Genomic DNA, 21830 nt, shown 5'->3' on the forward strand with positions numbered 1-21830 from the left:
CACACCTTGCAATAGTTGCACAAGGTTTCTAGTAAGAAACACATGCAGTGTTTTGGGACAACTTTAGGGAAACAAAACAAAAACCCAAATTAACCAAACGTGTCTAATTAATAGCTGGTGGATAAGGCCACCTCTCAGAACTGTAGTAAATCCAACAGTAAAGTCTTACCTCAAATTGCAAAATAAATTTTTACTCTAGAAGAAGTACAAGTCAAGAGCCTTCTCTATCTCCTTTTTGTACATGAAGGCAATTACAGGGCACAAAGAATTGTTCTGTACAGCTTCAACTTCTTATTCAGCAATATAATGTGTATCAGAAAGTCATAGTTCTTATTTCCTACACTGCCAGAACCTGAGTGAAAAAGGGCATCTTCTCTTCCTTATTTCCTGCCTTAGATCTCCCTGCTGCTGGATATGATGTAGAGTGCAATGTCAAATAGCCACTTCAAGATACTTCTTACCACGTTTTGGAAATTTGACAACCCTGGACACCAACACAATAGAGTACAAGCAGGAAATTCTACAGGTATAATTTTTAATCATGGGCAATTTACTCCCAAAACAGATCCATTTTGGGATGACTGATAGTGAAAACCTGACTCTGTATTTGAAAAAAGATTGTCTTTCCTGGCTCAAAAATTCCCTAAGTAAAAGTCATCTGGTGGAATTTCTGGTACTAGGGGGGAGAAAATGCAGCAATAGCTTGAATTCTAATTAAGTATCTTGTACATTTCAGTAGGAAATTGATTTCATTCTGTAGCTGGGAAAATTTAAACTTCCTGCCTTACAGTTAAGACAGTGTTGGAAGCTCACAGTTAAAACTCTGGCACACTGCTATGTAATTATGTAATTCTTGTTAGAAAAATCCTAATTAGGCAGGTGCCATGAAAACCTCAGAGTTGGTACAATGAGCACAACTCAAAATGACACAAAACTACATCAGCCATCAAGCAACATTCCAAGGCTGTCCCAAAGGCCTGGAAAGATCTAGTGGTCTGGAAAATATTCTCCCCTCATCAATCTTATCCTACTTCCTCTGGAAAGGGAGGATGCCATGTCTCCTGGCTACTAAGGACCACAGGGATGCCTGGGATCAAGCTCCCACAGCCAGAGCCATCGTGTTCAGCACCCTGCTCCTCCCCAGTGCTGAGAGCTCTACTCCTTTCCCTCAGAAAGGCAAGTACAGGTAACTGCTTTCATCTGACTTTGTACCCACTTTTGTAGCACTTTTTCATTATTCACCTTTCACAGAGCCAATCTAAACCCAAACTCCTTGATACTGATCCAATTATCGCACAGTAATTAACCTGCACATTTAGTCTGTCCTGACCTTAAACAATGCTAATACTAACAAACTTAAACACAATCAAATACAATCATAACTGAAGTGGAACCATCACCTCAAATGCTGTTGTCCTTCTATTACTCTAATTAACTCTGTTTGATAGGGCTTGGATTTTTTCCCCCCCGATTGCCTGAGCTTACATTATTCTTTGTTCCTTTTTAAAAATCTCTGAACAAAAAAGCCACTATCAAAGCTATAATGCAGTCTTTTTTTCTGTTTGTTTAAATGAGACACAAATGAATAGTTCAGAGATTACTTACTGTAGGGATGCTACATAGCTTGCATGCCATTAAATAAAAGCCCAAACCAAAAGATATTTTATCAGTTAATCTGAGGGAGTAAAAAAAAATTTAAAAGGAGACAAATATTCCTATAACACTGATGAAAGAATCCCAACAGTTACAGCTCTTCAGCCATCAAGCACAGATAAATGTCTCTAACTGGCTGCTAAGGTAACTGAAGGATAACATCCTATTTCCCAGAAAATCTGAAGGTTTTCTGAGTTGTATTACAAAATGTCAGTAGCACTACAAAATTAAATTATTAAAACATTGTGTTGAAAGTAGTTAAACAACTTTACAATATTTTGCTACAAGCAGCTACGCTAGAATCATCTTCATGTCCTAAATATATACAGCACTGAATCCTGATATGTAAAACAGCACCAAGAGTAATCATGACGCAGGATGAAACATAGTGCAAGTAGAAAAAACCTCTGTATGTCAAAATCCTTTATATTTTTCTGCTGTTAGAGTAAAAACACTTTCAAGTACACCTACAAGTCTGTGCACAGTCTGTCTTTTTTAAACTAGGAGACAAATCTTTTTATTTTTGATATACGTATCTTTAGCAACCTAAGTTCCAGGAAATCCAGAATATGAGCCTTCGACTACAAAAATCAAACCAAGTTACTGTGACTACGAGGTGAAACAGTCTAGCCTCTTTGCCTCAAATTGGAAAGGATATTAAATCTCTAGGAGCTCTGTGTTCCAGTGTAAGATGAGCTGCAAAGTCATCTGTTACGTGATTCGGATCCCCTCCAGGCAATGCTGCACATATTGGACAAATCTGAAATGACAAAGCAAGGAAAAAACCCAACTTTATAAATATTACAAGAAACAGAACTTTTATCCAGTCAATCATTAGACATGCTTTAAAATAACACTTTGGTATTCACAAACACCTGGATATCAACGTATTCAATAAACTCAGAAAAATTACAGAAGCGTAGACATTAATTTAGTAATCTTTCACTTTATGAATTTCAGAATATTTTGTATTTCAGAAAACCAGAGCTAGGATTCTCAAAATCAATCTGCAATGTCTTGAAAGTTAGCATTTTTGCACGCCAATTCTGCCAGAGACAGTAGAGTTGAATCATACAGGAATGCTTTTTGCCTGCTTGACACTCATCCCAGCAGAGGAATCAGAATGAAACTGCCCATATTTGCTAAGTATCAAGCTGAGACCATCCCACTCAGGCAGTGTAGGTTTGGCAAAGAAGGGCTGGTCTCCATACTCCTCTTCACAACAGTACTTTCTGAGCAAGTACTGAGATCTCTCTTCGGTTTTGGGGTTTCCCCCCCCCACTTCAGAGTTTTTGGTTGGCAGGTTTTGTTTGTTTTGTTTTTTGAACTGAAATACAGTTAAATAAGCAGGCAAACATCACCACTACTATTGCAATAATTATGACTTGTTCTTTCAATGACTCCACAAACAGCATCATCTTCCATTTTTCTTTCATTTTTCATGTGTATACTTAAGCTGTTGAGTGTAAGTCTCAAAAGACCATGAGCATTAAGAACATCTGTATAAATGAGCACACATCTATTGTACTCCCATGGAGGTGAGAACAAGGTCTTGAAATAAATTTACTATAAAATCTCAGCTTTCAACAGGAACTGCTGCATCTAATTCCACTTTCATTTTAGTGGCCAGTTCTGAAAAGAAAACCAGACATTTTAAAAGCTTTTTGCTACAACTCCTCCCCTTTTATTTTCAATATTCAGCATTTCTCTCCACAGATTTTTCACCACTACAAATGCCAAGCCAGTGAACTACAGGGCATATCCTATCACAGCATAATATAATAAATACTCAAGTATGCCAACATATCAAAGCTACTGTGTAGAAATGGATGTGTATTGGACAGATAGTTATGAATTCCCTAAACTTCATTACAGCTGCTTAATCTTCTCATATCAAAAGAATGCAAGACCATCAAAGCAATCTTCTTTTATTTAAGCTACTCTGAGGAAGCAGAAACCCAATACAAGAAGAACAGCCCACTCCAGAAATCAGGAAATCACCAGAAATTTCTTTGTTAACATGACAAAGATTTGTGAATATACTCAGACCTCAAAAACATCAGTTAGGAAAAGGTTACAATGAATGTTGAGTAAGAAGGAATCAAAGTATCCCAGCCCTAATTCTAAATATCAACTAAACTTTCAAGAACTCCTGACTGGGGAGAGTCACCTAAATACTGTTATGCACAAACAACAATTTAGTTAAGCATAAGCTCTGACAGAGCCACAACAAAGACTGCTAGATCACTGATTAAGCGTGACACAGCTAAAGGTCACTGTTAATTATAACATGCATGAAAGAATGGTGCAGACGAAAGGCAAATGTTGTCAGAATTTTCTCTTGAATTTATGAGCATTTGTATTAAGAAATCATCGTGCAACCCTGAATGATGACTCTAAAGGCCTAAGTCAATCCCCCTAACAGTGCCAGTTTCCAGAACTGTCCTTGTATTAGCACTACTTCCGCATTTACATACAAAGTAACCACTTTAGGTCAACATTCCTGTAACTTCAACAAGAATCACTGGGATCTCAGAGGATGAACAGGGACAGTGAGACTGACTCAAATTGTCCATTCATTACTGCAAGAAAAAGCTCTCTCCAGTTTTACCACTGAAGTATCAACAACAGAGTGCTTACAATTCATCTACAAGGGGCCTAGTAATGCCTTCCCGAGGTTGAGAAAGCTGCTGCAGTGCGAAGTAATAGCAGAAAATTAGCATCTCTGTTATGAAAGAAGACTGAAGAGATGGCATTTTATGAAGTCTACAAAATCTGTTTTTATTTACAATGCTAGCAGACTTTTAGTTCAGCACTGCATTTCATCTTGACCAGTCCAACTAACCTGAAACTTCCAATACCAACAAAAACAATCATTATACTGACTTCCAGATTCCTCTGCCTTACAACTCTAAACCATTGTCCCTAGACATTATATGGGTGGAGAAATACTGGTTTTATAAAAGAGAAGAGGCTTAGCTCTTTGAACAGGAAAGACACAGCTGCATCCCAGCTGCTGTCTCACTTTGCCCTGTAAGTGAGAGAGCAGCTGGGGTACATTAAAAGCACCATCTAGATGGAAGATGACCTGATGGAGATCTTACATGTTGGAATTAAGAAGAGAACATGCAAAGGGGATGTTATAGGGCATGTCGACTATAGGCCACCTGACCACAAGGAACAAACAGATCAGGCCCTCTAGAGACACAGAGCAGCTGCCTCTCACATGCAGGACCTGATCCTTGTGGAGGTCTTCAACCACTCTAGCATCTCTTGGAAGGACAGTACAGCATGACTGCAATCCAAGAAGCTCCTGGAGTGCTTTCAAGGTAACTCTCTCCTCCAAGTGACAAAGGAGCACACAAGGAGAGGTGCTATATGGGACTTCATAATTACCAACAAGAGGGGCTCAGTCGGGATGTGAGGGTCAAATAAAGCCTTGGCTGCACTAACCTTGACATAGTGCAGTTTGAGATCCCGAGGGCAGGGAGAAGATCAAAAACAAGCTCATGACCCTGGACCTCAGCAAAGCAAACTTTGGCCTCTTAAAATATCTGCTCAGAGGAGTCCCATGATGTACAAACCAGGACAGTAAATGGGCCCAAGAAAGCCCGTTAATATTGGAAGATCATTCCCTCCCAAACTCAAGAGCTCTCCATCCCACTGAAGATGAAGTTAGGCAAAAATGCCAGGGAGCCTACGTGGATGATCAAGATACTCCTGGACAAATTCAAACACAAAAAGAAAACATACAGAGGTCACCCTCCTAGGGTAAGCCACAGCACAGCCTACCATTAAGCATTATTATTATGCATAATCACAGGGCAATGTAAGTAAAGCTAAAGCCCAAATGGAACTCAATCAGGCAAGTAACATCCAAGGTAACAAGAACATCTTCTAGAAGTGCATAGGAAATAAAAAGAAAACTATGGAAAATGTGGGCCCATTGCTCAAAAGACATGAGGCCTAGTTACACAGGACATAGAAGAGGTTGAAGTACTGAATAACTCCTTTGCTATAGTCTTTACTGGCAAGACCGGTCTTCAGCAACTCCAGGCCCCAGAGAGCAGGGGAAAAGTCTGAAGTACTGAAGACATTCCCCCTGCTGGAAGAGGATTACTCTGCAGAATACTTATGTGAACTGGAATACATAAACCCCCAGGCTGTGATGCACCAAGAGGCGCTGATTGAGCGGGCAGATGCCACTGTGAGCCTCTTAGTCTCTGAACTATCATGGTGACTGGGTGAGGTGCCTGAGGACTGGAGCAAAGGAAATTTCACTCCTATCTTACAAGCAGGCAAGTAAGAGGAGGACCTAGGGAACTATAGGCTGGTCAGCTTGCTCTGATCCCTGGGAAAGTGAGGAAAATATTGTTAACTATTTTTAGGCATTATTAAAGACAAGAAAATCATCAACAGCAGTCAGCACTGGCTTCACAAAAGGGAAGACATGCTTCACCAACTTGACAAACTTCAGTGCTGAAGTGTCTGGCCTGGTGGATGACTGAAGCGTAGGGGAAATTGTCTACCTGGACTTCAAGTAAGACCACTGACACTGCCTCTCACAGGATGCTCAAAGTTAAGTTGCTGATGCTCAGGATGGATAAACAGAGAGTGAGGTGGAGTGAAAACTGTCTCAGTGAATGGGCTCAGAGGATAGTGATCAGCGGGAATTCTGGTGATTACACAACACTAGGAGAAGCAGCTGATACCTGAGGGACCTATGCTACCATACAGAGTGACCTTAAAAAACTGAAGAAATGGGACAACAAGAACCTCAGAAAGGGGAAGTACAATGTCTTGCACCTGGGCAGGAATAGCCCCAGGAATCAGCATACACTGGAGACAAGTTATATAGAATACAGCTTTGCAGCAAATGACCTGGGGTTCTGGTGGACCATGGGCCAGCAGTGTGCTCTTGTGGCAAAGAAAGCAAGTGAAGTGGTGTTCTGGGCTACACTGAACAGGGAGCTGCCAGCAGGTCAAGGATTGTGATCCTTTGCCTTAACCCAGCACCAGGGCCCAGTTTTCAGCTCCACACATGCACACACTGAAAAAAGCTCAGCAAATGGTTACAAAGAGGAAGGGAGGAAAGGCTGAGAAAGATGGAACTGTTCAGCCTGGAGAAGGGTAGGGTAATGGGGGACAGATCTTAGGAATATCCACGAATACCTGAAGGGAATCTGAAAGGATGGTGGAGCCATGCAATGGCAGGATGAAACACAGTGGGCATAAATTCAAATGCAGGAGCTTCCTCATAAACATCAGGAACCACTGAAACATTTTTCACTGTGAGGATCACCAACCACAAGTTACCCAGAGATTTAACTGTGCAGTCAGTATTAAAGAACTGTTCCTGTGTGGACATGGTCCTGAGCAACCATGGCTGTACATGGTCCTGTACATGGTTGCTCAGGACATGTACAGCCATGGTTGCTGTACATGGTCCTGCTCAAGATGACCCCCAGAGGTCCCTTTCAACCTCACTCAGACTGTGATTCCTTTCTGCAGATACCTACCACTGTGATACTTACCAATGCCTACATCTGAGAAAAATCAGCAGAAAAGTAAACTTATCTGCATCGTTCTGAACATAAAAATGGCAAAATTTACCAGATGAAAAAATATTTTGCTTATTCTTTGAAAAAATTTTGGGGGCAAAAAGCCTTTAAAATATAAATAATTCTGTCCCTGTAAAGTTCCCTTACATCCCTAAAAATACATATCTAAAATAAAACACATCTTCAGAAGGTGATACTCAAAGGACTACAAGCTCAGTATCTAAACATAAGTAATTGTCTGAAAGTCTATCACCACAAATATTTAGAATCCATAATACTTTCCTCTTTACTAGACTTGTAGCTCTTCAGGCACCTAAAATTTATCTGGCATTTGTGATAAAGACATTTATCTGGCATTTGTGATAAATGTGTACATTTATCACAAATGCCAGATTCAAAACTTAGCACAAACAGTAACAGTCATATTAAAGGATTAAAATATTGTCCTTTATCATTGTTTGAAACAACGATACAGCAGTGTTGCAGACCGATGTATAAACAGAAAAGTTTTGTGGGATCATTTTTTTTTTACACATATAACTCTTTCAGGATTTACCTGGGTAGCAGCTGTCAAGAATGACAAATTTAGGCTTTATGTGTGGTGTTCTAGAAGTCACAACTGCAAACAAGGGCATGTCAAGTTTTAAAACCCGGGATCTGTGAACACTTAGTGTTAGGAACATATCACTGACATCAAGTGGTGCAAATCAGAACTGCAATACCAAGCCACCAAAAAAAATAAAGTCATCCAAATGCAGAACTTGCAGCAGTTGATGCTATGTTTGGAAGTGGCAAAGTTCAAGAAAACCTTAGAGAGACTGTAAAAATTGCAGCATGTCACTGAGTTAAATCATACATCACAGTGCGACTGATTGTGAAGTAACCACTTCCCGTGTTTTTAGGAAAGATTGTAACACCTTTGAATCCCCAAAAACGTGAACAAACACCCTTTCACATCACCTCTTCACTCAAGTTCCTTATTAGGTTTGCAGAGTCATTCATTTTCTTCCACAGAATTCTTTGAAAATTAAGAAAAATAGAAGATTAGAATAGAGAACCTATTTATAACTAATTTCACACAATGCATGAGTGATGAGCAATCCACTTCAAGCATCACTTTTTATCTAGGGGTCTAGGGTAAAACAGTTAAACACAGAACAGCATGCTCCATGTAATTCTGCTAAACCGCTAACTCAGTTTCTCCTATTCCCAAGGTCCATCAAGACAGTGAGAGTTAACATCTCCAATTAAAGTATTTCTGTTGAAACTTGTTTAAGAAGTGCATTTTAAACCACTGATGGTTAGGGATGGGGGAGAACCACCTCCTTTAACAAAAGTAGTTTAAAATAATCATAGAATTCTGCTGCATAAAATAAGAGGTTCATTAAAATTAGAAAACATAACAAACTATCTACATGTCTTCCTCTCTCTTACAGTTACAAAAGACCGGCATAGCTGTAAGCTAGCAAAATAATTATATACTAATTATGAAAAGGGAGACACAGACACATTTTGTCTTACAGTATAACAATCTCCTAAACATGGCAGCCTTTGCATCAGAACAACAAACAAAAACTCTAAAAGAAGGAAGCAAGCTCAAGATACCCGTAAATCATAGAATTTTGATGTCATTCTCAAATGTAGGTATTTTCAAAGCATTTAAATGAATACACGTTTCAAGAAAGAACAGAAAGACAGTATTTCAGAAATAAGACTATTTAAAATATACTTCCACCATTAAAGCAAGTTCTGAAGCTCCTTACCACTTCTGTTGATGTTTCTGCATGCTCAGAAGTAACATGTTCTTGAAGAGATGTTTCCGTATAACCCATTTTCCCACAATAAGGACAAGTGAAAGACTGTGGCTGCTCTACAGAGAAAGCTTCTCCACCATAGTACAAATCTGAAACAGGAAGAAATTAAATAGAGGGTACTTTAAAGCAGTATCACCATTAATTTTGTTCACATCAACCTCAGTTTATACATGTACTTCACTGTAAGCCCTACTAAATTAATTAGTTTTTTCATTGAAATGGCTATATTCAGGAGGGATTTAGTTACTGATTAAAAAAACCAGAGACTACATTTAATTTTGATTAGCAGACATAACTTAGTTTTCTAACATTTACTAAGAAAAAAGACTTCCATCATGATGCTGCTGATACTGCCAAACTTTCACTTTTCCACTACTGTTCTTATCCCACATACAAGGTCAACTATGGTATGATATTTTTTATGATGACATTTCAGAAGCTGAAGTCTTGACAAAACCTCAAATTCAGACCAAAATTTAGAAGGTCTCGGTGACACCAAATGTCAGTATTTATGCCACAACTGAACCACTGCTTTGCAGTAAGTAGTTTCAGAAATGTCTCAATTATATAACATAGAAGGTTCATAATGGAAAAGGAATCTGTTAAACACTGGCTTCGACTTTTAGATGTAGTGAATGTGAGCACTTGTGCATCACTGATGAAAAGTAGGCACTTTTAAGCTGCTAACATAGAAGTTCCCCAAACTTCAGATGAAATTTTATTAAACCATGCAAGAAGAGAACATTATTCTCTCTCATCCTCTACAGGTATTTTATATTTTACAGGAAACATGAATAAGCTTCTCATTCACATCAATATTGAAAACAAATCCTAAAAAACCAACCAAACAAGAAAACCTCTTAAATGTCAGATTGCATAAAAACCTCTACCTATGAAACTCACTGAGAATGAACATATGTATTTTCAAGTAAGGCAACAGTACCAACTCCAGCTTCACACCTGAGCAAAAGGCCCAGGGCTGCAACCCATCTGAAGAGAGTTGTAAATAGAGGAGCAGGCACGTAGAGGTATCTTTTCCTTGGATACACTGTTAGCTCAATCCAGATACCAAGAATTTTAGCAGTACACACAGTTCTATCACAGAGGGGGGAGGTCTGATAAGACTGTCAAATCCTGTGTTGCTCCTTGTTTTTAAAGAATACAAAAACCCCATTTATTCACTAATAAAATAAAAATCTGAGTTCTCTGCAGTCTCCTGATTATACCTCTGGCATGTTCTCCCATTCATACCTCCTTCCACATCCTTCTTTTAATATACATCAAACAGACATGAGAATGCCAAACAAATATGACTTTGTCTGGAAAAAGAAATATTAAGAAGCATGTAGAAGTTAAAGCTGGAAAATCTAAATATTCTTCCTTTCAAGTATACACCTCCCTTCTTTTTTCCTTTTCAACTTTAATCTCGCTTACAACCAAAAGCTCTTTGCTAACGTGAAATACAGATCACCCGATAAATTTTCTCTTAAATAAAAATCGAAGTTAAAATATAAATAAATAAAAATCTAAAGTTAAAAGTAAATAAATAAATAAAAAATTAAAGTAAATAAATAGAAGTAAATAAAGTAAATAAATAAAAATCTAAAGTAAATAAATAAAAATCTAAATAAAAATCTAAGTTAAAAAAATAAGGTTGGTTATCAAGTGGTCGCATGAATCTTTGTGTCTGATTTTAGCACCTAAGGTACTGAATGGGTATTTCTCCACCTGTTCTTTCTACAAGCACATAAAAAATCCTACAATTATGAAGTCATGTCCCCAACTACCAATGGGTCCTTTGCTAATGAAGTTAACTAAGAATTAGAGGCAATATGGGAAGAAATAGAAACACCATGCTTCCCTGGCTGCAGAAATAAAGCAACCTACAACTGTGTTACCATTTTTCATTTACAAATCTATCAGTTTAGAATGCAATGTGCCCATGATTGAAGAATTGTTTCTTTTGACCACAAAGAAATCTTTCAGATTCTGAAATTTTAGTTTATTTCAAAGACAAAAGCAGGAGTCCATAATTCTTCAAACTCCTCTAGACCCTCTGTTCAAGATGTCTAGGAAGACAAGTAAAAGTATTTGTTAAAGAAGTGAAACCAGATTCAGTTGCATCCCTCTAGGCTAAGATTCGTGACCTATATTCCTTATCAATTAGGGGAGGAATACAAAGGAGCAGAAGGATCACAACACTGTCTGATGAGGACCCAATAGTAGTTTATGAAGTCAGTTTTCAAGCACAGCAGTGTTTAGACATTATAGCTTTTCCCTGATGGGGAAAAAACTCCAAGAAAAAACCTGAATTAAATGTGAAAATACAACCAAAACCATCAGCAGTTTTGCTTTTCTATCCATCTATAGCTACAAAAGTTAAATGTATACTTAACATTAAAATCTAACTAGCACATTCTTAAAATTCGTAGGAGGTTAGTGACAAAACAGAAATATCACAGAATTTCTTAGACAAAAATCAATCTTTCAAAGAGACATCTGATTCAGGATTACATTTTCTAAAAGCTTGTATTTTTTGTTAAGACATAATTCTTTACAGGAGTACACAGCAGTACAGAATTGTAGTTTCACTTTTCTTCATATAAGTAGTATAATTTCAGTGTGATATATATAGAGAGATAAAAATGTTGCTATGATACAAGTATAGTGTACTTAATCTTCTTCAAAGTTTGAAAAAACCAAATGGTGGCAACACACCATTTAACAAAACAAAGTATGTATGTTCTTGTATCATTTATCAAGCAGCCATATTATCCTCAAAGCTGCTTCAGAATCTTGATCCAAAAAAATGACAATGCTCAGACTGAGCATGATACACATTTAGCACACATATATTGCTCCAGTGTGTGAAAAAAAAAAAACCAAATGAAAAAACCCACAAAAGTATCAAGCTGAATTCTGGTGAATCCAGTCAATCCCACACTACATATTATTATGGTACCCATTATTTAATCAGTTCCCTCTGCCTAGGCAACAAAAGTGGCAGGATCTGTCTGTTGGGCACAACAGGTGGCAGGATCTTCTATCACATATGCACCTTAGCTGACAAGTGAAGGCACTTATGAAACATGGCAGATTCTGTACTTTGATGAAGGTAACACAATGAGATTTCTGGCAGAGAACCCTACTAACAATTTGTATTACTTTCTTTGTCAGTGTAGCCACTTTAAAATGATGTGGTAAAGCGCAAGCCACATGCCTAGACCCTAAAGCATCCCAACAGTTTAAAATGCCTTTTTAAGAAAAAGGAAACTAGGAAATTTGCTGTGAACTTCTCCATTTTCCTGACAAATTGATCTACAAAGACCAGAGAAGTACAAGTGTCTGCCTGGTAAGCACATGCCTGTTCTTTACACAGGCCTATTACAACTCTACTCTTGACTGCACAGTTTGACCCTTCTGAAATAAACTAATTGGATTTGTGCTTTAAAGGCCACTTCTCATTACATATTAGACTTGATACTTTTTTTAAGCTCTGTCCCTCTTACAGCAGCGTAACACTCAGCGTATCATTTTTTCCAGTATCTCTTGTGCGGCCTGAGGAACAACAGCACTGCCATCGTTCTGGACCCCATCTTGCTTAAAAATGAATATATATAGGGTAGAAACTGACTCCTGAAAGATAATTATAGCAACCAGATGGTGCAAGAGTGAACATGCACAGCCAGAAAATACTAGAGCTTTTTACTTGTTTTCAGTGTTCTCATACTGGCTCCTAAATAGTCTGAATCTCAGGGGAAAAAAAATCAAAATGTGTCAAGCTGACAACAAAAGCTCTTTCAGCACACCTGAGAAAGTCCATCTTCTTGCAGTATATTCTGCAACATTACTACAGTACCTAGGAAGTCTAAGAACTGATCGCAACTTTCACAGAGGTAAACAGCATGTGACTTTTTCTATGCTGAAAGGATCATCCATGCTGGCAGCTGTCCACCACAAACAATCTGGTTGCAGCTTCAGGCAGACTACTTAAGTGAACTCCACTGATACCCACACCTACACAGTGCTGGCTGGAGTGGTGGTGGGGTTTAATGGTACAGGGCCCTTATCATCATAGCAGATGGATTTCGGGCAAATGATTCACTGATCTTCACATGCACTTTTAAAATCAGAAAAATGACAGTGACTTCCTTGGAAGTACTTGCATCAGTTTTGCAACAGAAAGATTCCCCACTCTGCTTCCTTTTCCTTGCTAAAATACTCATTTTTCACTAGCTGTCCATTTTCCTCCATTTCATAAGCAAAAAAAACTAAGTTTACTGCTATTAAAATATTTTTATATTGAAACAAACTTGTCTACAGATGACAGTATTGAAGTTTGTCACTAGCCAAGCAAACCATAATTCACACACCCAGTTACACTAACAGCCTTCCAGTTTGTGTTTCTAGTAACATCTTCCTTACTTAAGAACTTTCCCTACTCATACTGTCACCACTGCAAACACTTCTTTCATCTGACTTCCCACATCACCTGGAAACTACTGAAGACTTTATTAGTTCTGGGCTTGTTTCAGCTGGGATACAGTTAATTTTTCTTCACAATGAGAAGTATGGGGCTATCTTTTGGATTTGTGTTGAACACAGAGCTGATAATATCGAGATGTTTTTGTTACTGCTGAACATGGCTTATACAGAGCCAAGGCCTTTTCTGCTTTTTGCACTGCTACAATAATGAGGAAGTTGGGATGCATGGGAGACTGGAAGGAGACACAGTCAGGACAGGTCACCTCAACTGACCAAAGGGAGATTCTGGACCATAATGATACCTATGTTCAGGATATAATGTATATGAAGGGGGAAAGAAGGAGGAAAAGGGCATATTTGAAGTGATGCTGTTTGTCCTCCCAAGCCACCATGAGGCATGACGAGACCCTGCTCTCCAGAGATTTCTGACTACCTGTCTTCCTTGTTTTGTTTTGCTTGCGTGCACCATTTTTGCTTTCCCTATTAAACTGTCTGTCTCAAGACAAGACTTTTCAGCTTTTACGCTTCCAATTCTCTCCCTGATTCTCCTGGTGGAGAATGAGCAAGTGGCTGTGTGGGGCTTGGCTGCTGGCTGGGAATAAACCACTTAGTTGCAAATTTTACCCTTGAGATTATTTTCTTCTCAGACATTAATATCTAACCTTGGTGATTTTTAATATCCACTAATACAACTATCCTAACAACCCCAAATCGGGTACTTTTAGATTACTTCTACCATTTATTATTGATTTTCTAATAAAATTCAACATTTCTTAGCATTTAATTTTTTTGCATGTTCCTCAAAGTCACATGATCTCCTTGACCACAGAAGGCCCTCTGAAAAGTCACCAGTTTCTTTAAGCATCTGTACAATACTGTAATGCACACGCCTTTAGGTGTATTCTATTCTAAATCTAGAGTATTCTAGAACTCTAAAATCAAAACATTTTATGAATGATGTCACACATCTTTCTCAACTCTAAGGAATATGTCATTATCAATTTTTCCAATTCATTCTCCATTCTATAAGCTTGTAAGGTCAGTAGTAATTCTATGCCATCAGACTTTGCCATGGCTCACAATTTGCTGATATTAATTGTTCTGCAGAGTTACTCAAACCAGAAGTTTTACTGTAGAGCTGAGCTGCAGTATTTTCTTTCCTGATACTAGTTTTGTGGGAGCAATGCTTAGATATCTAGCCATATGAAATTTATAGACCTTGTTCTCTTATTTTCATTTAGAGAATAAACAGCATAAACACCAAGCGAAATAGAAGTTGCCCTTCAAATCCCATTACCCATCTCAATACTTCACTGTGAACCTTCTTAATGCATACTTAAATAGTAAAAATAACCCCTGTGTCTCTACAACACACACACATAAAAGGAATTAAGCCAAAGGTACATTTATCAAAGGTAACTGAAAGAGAAGTACTCAAGTTGCAAGAAACAAAACATAATTATTAGTCATTCTCAGTTTCCTATTATAGGCATTTTTTGAAAAAAAGTATAATTTAGAACAAGCTCTCATTGCAGCACACTGAAATCTGTGATATTTAATGTTAGTATGTTTCAGTCTTCTTGCCCCCGTGATGAGTATTCAGTACTTATAGCAATGCTGTTCTTTTAGCCCATGTCTAATATCCAAAAATACTTGTTGTTAACAGATTAAGAAGTTTCAACTGTGCATTTGAAACAGTGACCTCAATTGCTAATACCATACACAAAGGAATAAAGAAAAGCTGGACAAGAAACATATAAGTTAAAATAGGGGCATGTATTTTTGATAATGCAATAAATTATTTCCTTTCGAACTACCGACTCCCATGATCTGGATTTCTGAAATCATGACCAGGCAGTCTCAGGGCAAGAGGCGCCCTGAGAATGAAAAGCAAAATTGATGACAGCTTCATATAAAGTTTTAAGAAACTGCATGTTTCTATACATAGCTATTCTCAAAATGTTAGACCAATAAAGTATAAATTTTACCTCTGTTCTAATCAAAAAGGTAAAGAAGTTAGGACTTTTGAGAAGCCATCATATTTAAAGGATTCAAAAAATGAAGATTACAGCTACAAGCACTAGGAAAAAATACTGAAATGCTAGTCCCATGTGTTTGACATCAAAAGAAAATACATGTCCAGCATCAGCAACATCACGGAGCAGCGGACTGTCACAAAATCATTTCTCACAAGTTACAACCTATTTCAAATACAATGCAACAGAAACAACAAAGTAGACAGGACATATTACAGATAGGCAATATGATAATTGACTCTCGCAATAAGGGGATGAATATTGTGTGTATGTTAAGAGAAGTTTTATTGATGTATGGTTATGTTATGGTGGTTTGTTTTTTAGATGTCCACTGTTATGCCCATGATCCCCTCTCCCCCCTCTGTGTTGTTGCCACCGGACAGCCTGCATTGTCCAGGACACCTGGAGAGAAGGTGTGTACATGTTCCCCTTGCAGGGGGCAGCTGAGAATGGGAAAACCGTGTTGGTAGGGGGGGTGTGGCATGACAACACCTGACCTCCAATCAAGCTGCAAGAAAGCAGTCTCCACCAATAGACAGCGAAGAAGAGTTGACTGACAGACTTTGGGAGGGTCCAGGAACAGCCATTTTGTGGCTGAGCAGACGGCAGTTTAGTTCTAAACTCCCAGTGCTGTCCTTTTTCCTTATTCAGTCCTTTGTTGTATTTTGTTAAGGTTTAATAAACCTTTGAAATTTTTTAAGTGAGCGGTCATTTCTCAAAGACACAAGAACAATTATTATTTCTTTTTAATACTCACAAGGCTTTACAGTTAGAAATAACCCTTTGATTAGGAGATCTACAAAGGAATTCCAAAAAGACTACATTCTAGTCCTTACCACTAATCTCTCATACTCATTACAGCCCATCACTACTTTTCCTATATTTACAGGCTCAAAAAACTACAAATGAACTACCTTCCTACAAAATCTCACCAGGATTTTTTTTCTGCTTGTAGATTGTGGCACTTTTAACAGGTAGTAACTGTTATTAAGTGTATTTATTAGTTTGATAATCTGCTGTAACCAGACCAAAATAACAAAATCAGAAATACATATGCAGCAGTTAAAAAAAAAAAAGCAGTTCTTCTATCAAAGAAAACATGCCTGCCTATCAGAACTCAAGAACTTAGCCCGTATTTTTAGCGCACTAACAGGGGAAGTGATAATTAGAAACATGAAAATCAGCATTATGATTGTGAACACAATACAGCAACAAATTACTGGAGTTTAAAATGATCACTTACCAAAATCTACTCTTGTTAGTATGCACTGCATTGGATGGTCAGTTGTATGCCTTGTTGTTGTTGCACCACTTTCATAACAAGTTGCACACAGATCGTAATCGTAGCAAATTAAACACTTGTACCGGCGACCTCGAAAATTTCCTTTTAAACATGCATCACAGCTGACACCTGCAAACAAATAAAATTGTTTTAAGACAGCAACAAATGCACTTATTTTTTATGAGGAAGATTTGTTGTTATTGCCTCTCAATAACTACTAAGAGCCAACCATGTCTGACATGTGCAGCTGATACAAGACTCAAATTTTGAAATGCATCTTTAAAAGACACCGTTCTCCCAAAATTAGGATCTTGAATTCTTGAGGCACACTCAAGCCCCTGAAAGAATAACAGGTTAAGTTCTAAAAGCTCTTTGGCTGCATCTTCCTACAGACATCTTTACCTAACACTATCAACTGGTATTGTGACTGTTCAGTCAGGAATTGTGCCCTTTTAAAAGCTAAACTGTATAATGGCTGACCGAGAGGAAAGAAAAACAACAATCAAATCCACCACTGCCAAAAACATACTAGTTTTTTTGCCTTTAATTCAACACTTCCTAATATTTAAATTCTGAATAACATAATAGCCAGACATGTTATATGGTGTAGAAATTACAATGTTTTCCCATGCTCTTTTAATTTAGCCTGCATCAGTTCTCTCCATTCTATTTCTCCTTTAAACTCATTCTTCGCAATGTAAAGTTGTCACACTTGCGTGTGTATCTGACAAAGGTTTTATAGCTTCAAGAAGTTTTCATTTTTCTCTGTACGGCTTCAGTTCTCTCTGGATTGCCTGGTTAAGTGCATATTGTAACCTGCAAAGGCTAACACAAATGTCTTTCAACTGCAGCAGCAAATTAAGGGCCTTCACAAAAGAAACTACAGTGTAAAACTAAGACAGGATTTGGACCAATACCTTCTTTTGCCATCACTTAAGATTTCTTCTTCACAGTCTGGCAAAAGCAGAGACAATTTTAGAGCAAAATGCCAGAACAAAAGAGTCACATTAGCCATATCCCTAGTGGTTTTTTAAGCCTAGTTGTCAGAGGACTGCTATGAGTTACAGAATTTTTTTTGCGTTTGTTTTTACTACTCCACTCGGTAGCATCTAATATAAGCTTTACCACAAGTAATTCAGAAACACATTAATACACAATTTCTTTTAAATCTCCCCAACCTGTCCAAACAATTGCATCATTACATTCAGAGGCGCAGTGAGCAAAATTATTTTCATTTTTGCCTTTAGTTTCTCCACCTACAAAGACAGCTTCATGCACTAATAGCTTCTAATGTCTAAGCATGGTGCTTACATTAATACTGAACCTATTTTTTATTCACCTCACTGCTTATATATTCTGCAAGCATCACTCTACATGGAATAGCATATTAGAAGAAAGTATCTCCAGAATCCTTGTTAATAGCTGAACTATATTTTGAGGACGGCATGTTACCATCTTCAAACTTGGTTTGGTTGGCTTAAAAAAGAAAAAAAAAAGGTCTTTCTCCCTTAACTTTCTTTTCCCTGAAGTTTCATCCATCAACTCTGAAGGATTTTTAAAAATCTGATGATTTACACACTGACAGCAGGCTAGTTTCTGAGAGCACTTGCTTGCTAAATCTGTAGTCTGAATTTCACTGCTTCAGTTGGTTTGTTTGCTTTTTACCTCCCACACAGAGACCCATAAATTCTACCTATGCAGCATGCAGATCTCCCCAACAATGGACGCTGTACATACAACACTTAGCAGCTACTGGCAGCACTGTGAGTCTCTTTGTTGCCTACTAAACTTTCTAGAAAACAGCTGATCAGCAAGTTAGATGTTCCATTGAAAGCAGACTAGTTTAACCTAGAGTCTATGTCAGATACGAACAGCTTTCCAACTGATCCATGCTTCTCCAGAAGGTAGCATTTTTCCCACTCTTTTCATTTAAGCTTGGAATAACTGATTTAATGCTTCTCCAGAAGGTAGCATTTTTCCCACTCTTTTCATTTAAGCTTGGAATAACTGATTTAATGCAGATGTAAGCCTCTTAGCAACAAACTCCTGTCATGTGTTCTCTCAAACATTTACATCATTCCTACCTTCAAGACAGACATTTTTAAGAAGCTCTCATTTACAGATTTTCTTCATATCAATACCTCTCTATCAATGCAGGATGACCCCAAAGTAGGGAATAATGTGCTCTGACTCCATGATTTCAGAAGGCTGAACAAATGCTTTATTAGGCTATACTATATTACCTCAATACTATAGTATCACTATACTAAAGAGATACTAAAGAAAAACCTTACCAGACAGGTTAAGGGTCTGGTAAGGGTATACAGCTTTGACCTAACTGGACAATCACTCCAAAAAACCATCACTGGAGTCCAATTAACAAATCACTTTTGGTAAACAATCTCCGTATCACATTCCACATGGGCCAAACAACAAGAGTAGCAAGTAGAGATAATTGTTTTCTCTTCTTTTCTGTGCTTCTCACTGCCTTACCCAGGAAAAATCCTGGGAGAGAGAATTATGTCTCTCTCTTCAGAGAATGTGAATACCACACTTCTCCACATTATTCCAAACTGCAATCTCCATATATGATGCAATACTAACTTCAGGGAAATTCAGCCATAAATCACAACAACGTTTGTCTTTAAAACTTTAGAACATTTGCAGTAGGAATGTACCAGGTCTTCAAATAACAGATGAACTTTGTTACTTATCATCAATTATTAGAACACCTACAATCTGTTTCAAAGAGAAAAACATATTAACGTAACACATCCCTACGGCTGGTGAAGTCAGACCAAGAGAACAGCATTGTTCTAGAGACAGTGTTCTTTCTACATCTCTCAAAGTTGGTATTTTACAACAATCACCACATCCTCTGCTCTGAGGAACAGGCTGGCAGTAAGGGGTGTACCACATTATGCTTATATCCTTATCTGTAGCAGAGAATGGAAACTGCAAAAGGGAAAATTATGAAATTGAAATTTTGGAGTTAAACACATGGTTAAATCCCCAGACCTTCTCTCAAATCCAGCAGGATCTTTTTTCCAGAAATAATATTACTTATTTTTCCGTTTATATAACAGTCTGAGCAAAGTCAGGCCTGACAGTTCTTCCTGTTCCTTTTCAAGCCTATTACTTGGCTGCCAAAACCTTGACTACCTACCCAACATGTGATCTAGAAACTGAAATAACCAAATAATTTCCTCCCACCTTATTCTTTCTATTATAACAAAAGCTTTTGATTGTAATCTTTTACACTTTCCTCTTTATATCAAATTCCAAAATTTAAGTTCATTCTGCCTCAAACCCCCAAAGATAACATTTTATTTAGCACAGCATGTCTTTTAGTATGTGTCTGTCCGACATTTCCCTGCACTTTACATTTTGAAGGTATGTAACAGATTCAAGACTGTCAGATTAAATAGGATGCATTAAATAGGATGCATCACGGTTAATTGTGTGACATCCCCAGCCTCCCCATTCTGGTGAAGTTCACTTTAAAGCAGGGAACAAAAGTGCAGGACCAGTGTAAAGAAAACCATGAATACTCTGTGACAAGTATTTGCATACACTTCTGGCTTGCAAGAACTGTTACTATTGACTTCTAAAAGACTCACAGAATGAAATCCTATTAACCCCAAAAGACTTGCTGTTCAATGAGAAGTTCTGATTCACCTTATTGAAAATATTGGTTTGGAATGGTAAGAGTAAGAAATATCAATTTTAGTTACAGATCACATTACATCATACATGATATCTGAGGCATCCTCAAATTTTGTTTTATTTTGTTACTGCTGTACAAGTATCAACATACACTGCGTAACACATTACATCTAATTAAAACCTTTCTGATCAGCATAAAATGCTCTTTTAATGCAACACTATTCCAGTAGAGGACAGCACTGCGCTAAAAACCTAAGGAACTTTGATAGTTAAAGGTGAACCAAACATCAGATTCTGAAAGTTTCTTCAGAACTATTCCCTTGCAGTATCAACTCTCAGTCTCTCTAGCTTTACTCTGAGTGAAGTGAGTCAGGACATACCCAACAGTCCCATTAATAAAGTATGTTCTACCCCTTCACTACAGAAGTCTTACTACATTTATATGAAGCCCACATCTCCTTTTCACCCAGGTCAATTACTTCAGCATTTTACATGTTGAAGGGTTTGCTGAGTGATTCTAGGGAAAAAAAAAATGTTCTTTCCCAACAACTTTCATATTTTAATCTGGACAGCCAAACATACTTTGATCTTATGACACTGAACTGGTTTTACTAGAAGTTAACTAAAATGAATGTAATTGGTCCTGGGCTTAATAGATACACCAAAGAGAGCACATAATTTGAATTCTTAACGGAGAGAGAATAACATATGTTTCAAATACTGTACACACCAGGATCAATTTGTATTTACAACTACAAGCAAAGCTATAAGGTAACATCAGTGAAAGTGCCTGTAATGTCCCAAGCCATTACTGCCTTGGATAGACACACATTTGTAAAAAAAGCAAAGGTTTTCTCCCCTACTTAGTGTCCTTGAGAACTAAGGACAGTCAAAATGATAACAATAATCAGACCCAGAAAAAAAATTACTTGAAAATTGTAGAAAACTCAGCACTTTTTTTCTTGTAAAGAGCATATGGTCAAAGACGAGTAATATGGACATAGTGAAATAAGTTCCAGCCTCAACATGAGGCCTTGAACTTTATCAATATTTTGAATGTATTGTTAAATTTTTAGAAATTTCCCAGAAAATACCAGTCATTAGCAATACACTAGAAGACATTAGTTTCATGGGTAGTTATTAGCATTTAGCTCTCCTGTCAGCAGCTGAATATCCTAAATACAACCTTCTGAATTCAGGTATACTGTTTTTTGTTCATCAGTGCTCAGAGTGAGAATCACTGTACTTCTTTAATGTACTACACAAATGCAAAATCAGGCAATCAATGATTTCTTCTCTAGAAAGAAAATGCCAGCTACTTAAGAATTTCTTC

General features: G+C 37.6%; 1 protein-coding gene across 1 annotated transcript in view; it reads right to left on the bottom strand.

Moving 5' to 3' along the window:
* Positions 1 to 21830, bottom strand: part of LOC128941786 (E3 ubiquitin-protein ligase KCMF1) — a 45306-nt gene that overhangs the window by 5576 nt on the left and 17900 nt on the right. The window contains exons 2-4 of the mRNA XM_054283731.1: positions 16793 to 16960; positions 8978 to 9117; positions 2312 to 2413 (exon numbers count right to left, since the gene is read on the bottom strand). Of these exons, the coding sequence (XP_054139706.1) occupies positions 2312 to 2413; positions 8978 to 9117; positions 16793 to 16960 (410 nt within the window). The remainder of the gene's footprint in view (positions 1 to 2311; positions 2414 to 8977; positions 9118 to 16792; positions 16961 to 21830) is intronic.

The sequence above is a fragment of the Melozone crissalis genome, unplaced genomic scaffold (assembly GCF_028551555.1).
Source record: "Melozone crissalis strain CALT ecotype California unplaced genomic scaffold, PUWL_Pcris_2 ptg000005l_1, whole genome shotgun sequence".
Taxonomy (NCBI): domain Eukaryota; kingdom Metazoa; phylum Chordata; class Aves; order Passeriformes; family Passerellidae; genus Melozone; species Melozone crissalis.